General features: G+C 56.7%; 1 protein-coding gene across 1 annotated transcript; it reads left to right on the top strand.

Annotated features, from left to right (window-relative positions):
- The first annotated feature begins 2,540 nt into the window (after positions 1 to 2,540).
- On the top strand, positions 2,541 to 8,188 carry LOC127219859 (uncharacterized). Its single transcript, XM_051181610.1, has 7 exons — positions 2,541 to 2,814; positions 4,273 to 4,356; positions 4,865 to 4,953; positions 5,340 to 5,525; positions 6,505 to 6,642; positions 6,800 to 6,992; positions 7,434 to 8,188. Exons 1-7 carry the CDS (start codon positions 2,613 to 2,615, stop codon positions 7,715 to 7,717), a joined length of 1,176 nt encoding a protein of 391 aa, XP_051037567.1. The 5' UTR covers positions 2,541 to 2,612; the 3' UTR covers positions 7,718 to 8,188.
- The last annotated feature ends 819 nt before the right edge of the window (positions 8,189 to 9,007 follow it).

Below are 9,007 nucleotides of genomic sequence, written 5' to 3'. Positions count from 1 at the left end.
ATGCCTCTCAGGGAGACAGACCCACTTGGGAAGGACAAAAGCCGGTGGTCCAGCTCTGCCACCTAGGTGGGGTTCTCAAGCCTTGTTCCCTGTTCCTCCTCCCCACGGCTGCTTGATGATTGACAGGCAGCCCCCTGGGAAGGGAGGGTTACAAGCAGGTGACCAATTTCTGGTTCTGCCATCAAAGGGAGGTGCCTGGTCTTTTGTCCCCTCTCCCCTGAGAGCTCCTGTGGCTGCTCCCAGCCCGTCCGCCCCCCTTCCCATGGAGTCTTCGCTCCCGCCCCCCACTTCCCAGCAGAAGGGCTGGAGCCAGACAATGAGATAAAGGCTTGTTTTCTAAGGACTGGAATTCGGGAATTAGGCTGAGCTTGTGTGGGGGTCAGGGCCAGAGCACCCAGCGATGGGGGAAGCAGGGAGCCTTTGTATTAGGTGGAAGTCCCTGGGGCCCCAGCCCTTCAAGAACTTGACCTCTGCACTCTTTTAGGATGGCTCTGCTAGGACTTTGGGAGTTGCCTCTGTCCCTGCAGGTGGCCTCTGTCTGCTTGCATACTCCTCACTTCTGCTGCCCCCTGGACTTCCCACAGCGTCTCTGCCACCTTACTGCGGCCCATGCAGTCCCTTATCCAAGTCACTCCCCCTCACCTGCTTAGTGCACTGCCCTGTCTTCAAAAGCTGATGTTTCCTCCAGGAAGCCTGCCTGGACTGTTCCTTCCCAGGAAGATGGCAGAGTAGGCAGAGTGACAGAGAGGGCCAGCATCTGAGGCAAGATGAAATCCCCAGAGGTACCTTGATAGACTGTGGCCTCACCTCCATGAGGCCCTTCTGGGACCAGCCTGCCCCCGGCCCACCACAGACAGGTAACTAGCAGGGTTGAGTTCCCGACCTTCCTTTATGAAGGAATGTCACCCTTTGGTCCTGGTAAGTCAGAGTGTACCCCACAATAGAAGCACCAAGTTCCAGGACTTAGCAGCTCCAACATCAGGACAAACAGCAAAGTCTCCCACAAGCCAGGCACAGGGTCAGACTAGAAAAGTACATCCTCCGTCCTCACCAAGTCAGGGGCCCTGGGCACAGCTGGGACGAGGGATCTTATTTTCCTTGCTATTGTTTTGTTTTCCTGAGACAGAGTCTCTCACTCTAGTGCAGACTGGCCTGAAACTCTCAACCATCCCCCTGCCTCAGCCTCCCAAAGGACTGGGATTACAGGCATGAGCCCCCATGCCTACCTTTTTGCAGCACTGGGGAATAAACCCAAGGGTCTCACGTTGCCAGGCAGGTGCTGTGTTACAGAGTTCTTGGGTATGACTTCCATGGAAGCATCTTGCCTCCCAAGGACCATGGTATAGGAAGGAAGGGGATTTCTAGATACTTCTGTGACTCTGTTTCCCGTTATGCCCTGGGAAATTATACCTCCAGCCCCAGGTGAAGACCTCCCTGAGTCTGTTTCCCAATATGTGAAGACACCCTCCAGTCCCCTGCCTGGCATCTAGTTAGTCCTCAGTAAAACCATATTGTAGGCTGACATGGTGGCTCATTCCCGTAACCCCAACACTTGGGAAGCTGCAGGGGGATTTTTAGGAATGAGATCTGGGTTAGTATGATCGTCTACAGCGTCAGATTATCTAAAAAACCAACAACCCCAACACCGGTACTGGAGAGATGGCTCAACACTAAAAACACACTCTACTGTTGCAGGGAACCTGAGTTTGGTTACCAGCACCCACACCTGTAACTCCAGCTCCAGGTCCAAAGACCTTTTATGGCCCTAACTGACAACTATACTTGTGTGTACATACCCCTCCCCCACATACATATAATCTTAAAAGTTTTAAATTCATTTTATTAAAGGCACAGAGAGAGCTGGATATATCCCATTTGGTAGAGTGCTTGCCTAAAATGCTCAGAGTTCCCAACACGACATAATCTGGGTAGGGTGGCACACACCTGTAATCCCAAACAGGACAGTCAGAAGTTCAAGGCTACACAGCAGTGTTCAGAACTAGCCTGGGACACACGAGACCCTGTTTCAGAAGAGAAAAATTAAAAAGATTCCGGCGGTGGAAAGCTACTCTTTAGGGGCAACATGGCACCTTTTTTTGATTTCTGGACTGAGGAACTCAAAGCAGCAGCATCTGCAGTCTGTTTCCTCCTGAGGGAAAGGACTGTGAAAGGCTGGAGAGATGACTCAGCGGTATTCCCAGCACCCAGGTTGTTCAGTGGCTGGCACGCTCAACTAAGTTAAATCTGCAGTGTCGTGAACAGTGCCAGGTGCACGCTAAAAGTCACCTGGAAGTCAGCTGCATTAAAAAAGAAAGAAAGAAAGAAAAAAGAAATCACTCCCTCTTCAGCAAAGCAAGGAACTATCATCCCAAATTCTCCTAGGCTGCACTGCGAGCACGAACTACGATTCCCAGCATCCTGCGGGACTCACCATAAACTATCAAGTTCCAGAGAGGACTACAACTCCCAGAGGACTACAACTCCCAGAGTGCCCCGGGCCTACCCAGCTCCGGTCCGCAGGGGGTCAGAATTGTCCAGCCACACCGATCACCGGCAGGCCCGGAAGAGAGTGTCCACCGCTCCTGCGCGCAGGGAAGGCGGGTGGCATAGCCATGCTCTGCAGACTGGCCCGCGCCGCCGTCCCGGGGTTCAGGGTGCCCTGGGCGCGGTGGTCTAGGAACTGGGCGGGGGTCCCAACCCAGGTAGTAGACCTGCGCAGCGACACGGTGACCCGGCCAGGGCCGGCCATGAGGCGTGCCATGGCCGAGGCGGTCGTGGGAGACGACGATTACGGAGAAGACCCCACGGTCCACGGTGAGCCGGGCGAGCAGGCCCCGGGGCAGGGGTCGTTGCGGTGACCCCCCCGGGCCGCTGTCCGTGGTGCTGACAGGAGAGCCAGGACGCAGAGTAGTGCCTCACGTGACATTTGAGGATGCACCTGCCAGCTGGGTGGTGCGCCCTGCGGCCCTGCTCGTTCTCCTGGAGAGCCTCGGTAGTGCAGACTCTTTGGTCCACGTTGGACTTGGGGAGCCAGGATCTGCATTTTAACAGGACCGCCGGGTGATTTCTGTCCACTGTCATCCAACTGCCCAGATGGGTGTTGTCCAGCCTTGCAAAGAATGGCTCTAAGGTGGCCAGAGAGGAGCTCAAGAACCCGTATCAGGGACAGGGAAGAACCAGGGTTGGAAATGACTTGTAACTACTCTCCTTCATTCACTGACTGACTTCACACAGACAGAACCAATCGAGGAAAGATTTCTGGGCTTGCCGCACCTTCTCAGGGGCAGAATTTTATAACGTAGGCAGTGCTTTAAGAAGACAGCAAACCAAAGCCCACCCAGGGTCGACTGTCATTGCTGAATGAACCTCCAGTGTTGCTGGGGGCGTGTGCAGCTTCTGGGGGTCAGAGATAAACCACAGATCGCCCCTTTGACCCCTGGAGCCCTGTTTGTGGTCCCAGGGGCTATTGAGGCCATTACCAGGAACTTCAAAGATCTGAAATGCTCCTCTCAGATGACACCTGGGGTGTAAACAGGTCCCCACATCAAGGCTGGGGAGGTGGCTTGCCTTCAGGAGTCTGGGGTGGGGTGGGGAGGAGGAGAGCTTGCTAAATTAAGACAGAGTGGCAGCATGCAGGCTGCAGGGAGCTACCTGTGTCTTCTGGGGACAAAATCTAGATCACTTTGGATGTCCTTCCATGGAGGGAAGCCACCGTGGGCTTTACACAGCCCTTTCTCTCAGCCACCAGCTGTACCCTGGGGCCAGCTCCCCCCCCCCACTCCTCCCTGCAGAGAGGAAGTCTGCAGGGAAACCACAGGGCCTCACCTGCCAGGGCTGATGGGAAAGGACAAACAGGTGTGAGAGGTTGGGGTGGGAAAGGGGTTTAAACCACAAGAGTTTCGGTGGCCTGGGGCAGGGGACTATGACCCAGGAGGAGGTAACAGGTGGAGGACTGATGGGGGGTAGAGGGGTAAGGGGACATCTGGGGACACAGCACGTGATTACCAAGACTACACGGATGTGTAGATGGGCTCCAGGCCCCGCCCCGCTCTCATCTGAACAAATGCACGTTTTTTGGAGGGAAGGACTCAAGACAAGGTCTTGCTATGTAGCTCAGGCTGCCCTCAGACTCTGTTACCCTGCTGCGGCAGCAGAGTATAGAAGTACAGGTGTATTTCATAACACCCAGTAACAAGCGCACTGAACTGAGCCAGGGGTACAGTGGCTCTGAGCAATTATTGATAGACATTCTTGCCCTCCCTCCCTTCTCAGAACTGCAGGAAAAGGCTGCAAAGCTGCTTGGGGTGGAGCGGACCCTGTTTGTGCCCACCAACACCATGGCCAACCTCATCTCTGGTGAGTGTCCACCCTCCCTCTGAGTCGGGGCCTGTAGCTCTGGTGGACACGTTCCTGGGTTTCTTTGGGGTGCAGCCAGTGGAGCGCCCTGGCGGAAGCCAGAGGGTGAGCTAGGTCTGCAAGTGTCTGCCGTTCCCCAGCTCTTCCTCCTGGGCGCTGGCCTTGCAGCCCCGGCCCGGGTTGTCCCCAGTGTGCTTCTTTCCTTAGTCTTCCGACAGGGCCTGGCTGCTGCTGGTGCCCTGCGCTGCCTGTCTTCCGGGACGGCACCCTGGCACCCTCCCCTGCTGGAAGTGTTCTGCAGGGGGCCACAGGGTTGTGAAGCCATCCAGAGCTGGTTGCCACACCACCTTTTCACCACGGCAGCAGCGAGGTGCCTTGAAGGGCGCGGCCTCCTAACTGACAGAGGCGGTCTGAGTTCACTGGGGCTCCAGGCTCAGCCAGGCCAGGCTGAGCAGGGGCAGTGGGACCCTCTTGGACCCAGTTCCAAGTTCTGCCTCCTCCATCTCAGTGATGGGTCACTGCCGGCGCCGGGGTTCCCAGGTCCTCCTTGGGCAGGAATGTCACCTCCACGTCTATGAGCAGGGCGGGGTGGCTCAGGTAAGGACCAGGCACCACTCCCCTGGGGCTTTGGACATCCTCCAGCCAATTGGGATGCCAAGGTAGGAACTAGCAGAGAAAGGGAAAGGCACAGGGAAGCCAGCAAGAGAGATGGGAGGAAAGAGGGCCTGGGCCCAGATTTGCTCATCTGCCTCGGTGCCTTACTGCCCCCTAGTGGGCAGCTGGAGCACTAGCACTCCAGAAAGAAGCCGAAGGACAGCGTCCAGACAGAAACTAGCAGCAAGGGGCAGCAGCCTCTCAGCTAGGATGTTGTTGCACGTGCTCAGAACACTCTGGATTCCAGAGGTGGCTGCTACTGCAGAGGGACCTTCCTACCTGGAGGTGCCCCTAGAATCACCTGATGCAGTGTCCTCTCCCGCCTGCAGATTGCTGGGGTGCACTCCCAGCCCCTCCCAGACATGCCCCATGGCACCTTGGACCTGAATGAGCTGGAGAGGGCACTGACTCGGGGCTCCGGGAGCTCCTACCATCCAGTCTGCGAACTTGTGTGCCTGGAGAATACACACAACAGCGCAGGGGGCCGGGTGCTCCCTGTTGACTACCTCCGCCAGGTAGGCTACCTCCCAGCTGGGCCCCGATGCCAGCATACTCTTGACTCTGTGCCCTCTGAACAGTCCCTGTCCCCAGGGATCAATTCCCTCTGGCTCATGCTGTGGGCACCCATCAGTGGCCTGACTGTCATGGGGAATGAATGTGCTGGTCCCAGGCTGAATGGCTTCAGGCTCCTGGTCTCTCTGGGGACAGAAACATCACACGTTCTGTGTGCCTAGGATGTCTTCTCCGGTCCCAAATACACAGAGACACCAGGCTTCTGACTCTAGACCCTTCATGGTTCCTCAAGATGCTGAGCTCTAGGGAGATTGAGAGATGCCTCAGTGGGGATGGGCAGTTGCTGCTCTTCCAGAGCCTGAGTTTGGCTGGATCAGAGACCTGCAGCTCCGCTCTAGAGGATCCAGTACCCTCTTCTGGCTGCGTAGGCATACCACCGTACACGGCACACACCACACACATACACATAAAATAGAAATAAATCTTTCAGGGGTTTTGTTTGTTTGTTTTTTGAGACAGGGTTTCTCCGTGTAACAGCTCTGACTGTCCTGGAACTTACTTTGTAGACCAGGCTGGCCTCAAACTCACTGAGATCTACCTGCCTCTCCCTCCCGGGTGCTGGGATTAAAGGTGTGAGCTGCCATCACCGTCCAGCAATGAAAATAAATTTTGAGGCGGCTGGAGAGATGGTTTGGTGGTTAAAAGCACTGTCTCTTCCAGGAGACCTGGATCCCAATCTCTAGAACCCACATGCAACTCACAGCATTCTGTAACAGCCACCTCTGGGGCCCCCAGTGCCCCTGGTTTCCACAGGAGTTTACACTCATGTGCATGCCTACACACGTGTACATGCCTACACACATGCTAGACTAATTAATCATAAAGTAATAAGTTTTTAAAATCTTTTTTAAAAGAATGGTGCCAAGCCCAAACGCTCTCCTACCCTGCCCCCCCCACTGCCCGCCTGACCTTTGCACCCAGGTGCGCCTCCTGGCCCACACCCATGGAGCTCGCGTCCATCTGGATGGGGCACGGCTGATGAACGCAGCTGTGGCTCTGCGCGTGCCTCCTGCCCGCCTGGTGGAACACTGTGACTCTGTGTCCTTCTGCTTCTCTAAGGTAGGCTGACCTTTCCCGAGGCAGGCAGACGGGGTGTGGGCACCCCAGAGCCTGCCACACCTGCTAGCCCCGCACTGTGGAGACTGCAGCACAGCCCTCTCCACCTCTAGCTGTGGAAAGAGGCCCCAGGGGTCTCTCCTCTCCTCCCTTCCCTCAGGGCCTCGGTGCTCCAGTGGGGGCTGTGCTTGGGGGATCCAAGGGCTTCATTGAGGAAGGCTGGCGCCTCCGCAAAGCCCTGGGTGGAGGTATGCGCCAGGCTGGAGTACTGGCTGCCGCTGCCCTGGTAGGACTGGCTGAGGCTGAGGAGGTGCTGCCAAGAGACCACGAGAACGCCATGAGATTTGCCAAAGGTGCCGGGGCCGCCCCCCACCCTCGATCCACTTCCCCTGCTGTCTGGGCCTAGATGTCCCCAGCGGACCTGCACCCCTGCGCCTCTCACAAGCTTCTGGGGTGGGGCCTGGATCTTCTTGCCTCACTGGGCCCTACTCCGTGGGGCCCTCCCTCACACAGGGATGCCACAGTCGGGAACCAAGGCAACACGGAGCCTCCAACACGGGTCTTTTATACATTTTCTAAATTTCCATAACAACCCTGTTGTGCCCGCACCCCTGAGTTGCAGAGAAGTAGAAAAGCAGGGGTTAACTCTTGTCCCCAAGTCAGGGCTCTGGGTCTGTTCCCAACTACTATGGGCTGCTCTTGTGCCTTCCCTGCGGGGGTGGGGGGGGTGGGGGAGGGTGGCCCACGGTTGGGCCCTGGGGTGGGCCTGCACTCACCACTGTGTCTGGCTCCAGGACTCCAGGACCTGGCATCACCCCTTTGCTCTGTGGACCCTGCGACTGTGGAGACCAACATAGTGCTGGTGCAGGTGGCTGGTCTGCCTCCGGCAGAGCTGTGCCAGCGTCTGCAGGCTGTGAGTGCCGAGGAGGTGGCTCAGACGGGCTGTGCCGTGAGCGTGTTGCTGTTTCCCTGGACAGAGCGCGCTGTGCGGGTTGTGTGGCACCGAGATGTGTCTGCTCAGGACACGGGACTGGTACTGAGGAAGTGGGGCTTTGTGCTGAGGCAGCTGAGGCCCTGAGGCCCCGGCCAGGACTGAAGTGGGGGATAAGGTGGCCCCAGCCATTAGCCTCGCGAAGGCCCGGCCCGTCCTTGTCCTTGTGGGGGATGACGGCACCACTCAGCCTTTGCTTCCCACCAATGGCTCTCACGTGATGGCCTCATTCAGTCAGGAGTAACCGGGCACAGCCCAGGATAAAATGTCAAGGGAAGGGAATGGATAGAGGAAACAGATTCTGGGCCTGGGACATGTAGTATGGGCTGCCTGGTGTGCATAAGCCCTGGGTTCAGTCCCCAGCACTGTATGACAGGTGTGTTGACTCACAGCCGTAATCCTAGCGTGCTGGGGGAGGGGAGGGAGTGTTAGAAGTTCAAGGTCACTCCAGCTACAGTGTGACCCGATCCTGGGCCACATGAGACCCTACCTCCAAACACACAGACCCTTATGTGTCCAGTATAGCTATTAGAGATGGACTGTAAAATAAAGCTTGGAAGGAGCTGTATTGGTTACTTTTTTGGGGTGAAGTCTACATCTGGGAGACACTGAATCCTTACGGTTTAAGTTCCGGTGGCATCAGAGGATAAATGGCCAGAGACAGCCAAGCATGGCGGAGGAAAGGTGAGTGCAGAGCATTTGCAGACAAGTAGTAAGCTCTGAGGCTTCCTAGCTGGGCCCATATCTGGCTGCACGCTCACGGAAGGGCGAATGTCCTGCCTGAGGTCTGGCTGCCACAGAGGCTGGCTCTTGTCTATGTGGACAAGCTCCCCGCTTGTCTCTCTCCTCTCCATGTAAGACACATGGTTCCACTGGAGCCTGCTGTCTGTTCACATCAGTTCTGAGCTGCCAACTCCTCCCTGGGCAGCACTCACCCGCCTTTTCACCTGGGCCTCACAGCCCAGCTACCCAGTGAACCGTAAAACAAGACAAAACCCTTGGGCCAGTTGCTAAGGAGACTGACCCATCAGAGCAAAGGACTCAGCTGGCCTCAGTAGGTCCCGTGTCTGGCCGCATGCCCACTACACAAGCACATACCCTTAGGCAATTGTGGAGATCTTCACAGCCACCATGTGGGTCTTCCCCAGTGTCACCTGGAAGCCTAAAGCCAAGCACATGCACATTCGGTGGGGCTGGAATTGACAAACTAGATCCCAGCAGGCAGGCACCTCAGCAAATGTCCACAAAGCCTGACAGGGAGAGGCTGTAACTTTCCTGTAGCTCCCCATGAGCTAGCCCAGATCCTGCTGAGACCCGAGGCTCCCCTCAGTCTCTGGAGCTCGGAAGGAGGAGGCAGTTGTAGCTGCAGGACATGAC

Source organism: Phodopus roborovskii, unplaced genomic scaffold (genome assembly GCF_943737965.1).
Source record: "Phodopus roborovskii unplaced genomic scaffold, PHOROB, whole genome shotgun sequence".
NCBI lineage: Eukaryota > Metazoa > Chordata > Mammalia > Rodentia > Cricetidae > Phodopus > Phodopus roborovskii.
The sequence above is the reverse complement of the archived record's forward strand: the minus strand, read 5'-3'. Positions and strand labels throughout refer to the sequence as shown.

Bases quoted from the DNA above. Each gene is read 5' to 3' on its own strand.
- LOC127219859 (XM_051181610.1), top strand. From the start codon at position 2,613: ATGCTCTGCAGACTGGCCCGCGCCGCCGTCCCGGGGTTCAGGGTGCCC. The intron at 2,815-4,272 runs GTGAGCCGGGCG...CTCCCTTCTCAG, and splicing joins AGAAGACCCCACGGTCCACG to AACTGCAGGAAAAGGCTGCA. The intron at 4,357-4,864 runs GTGAGTGTCCAC...CCTCCATCTCAG, and splicing joins CATGGCCAACCTCATCTCTG to TGATGGGTCACTGCCGGCGC.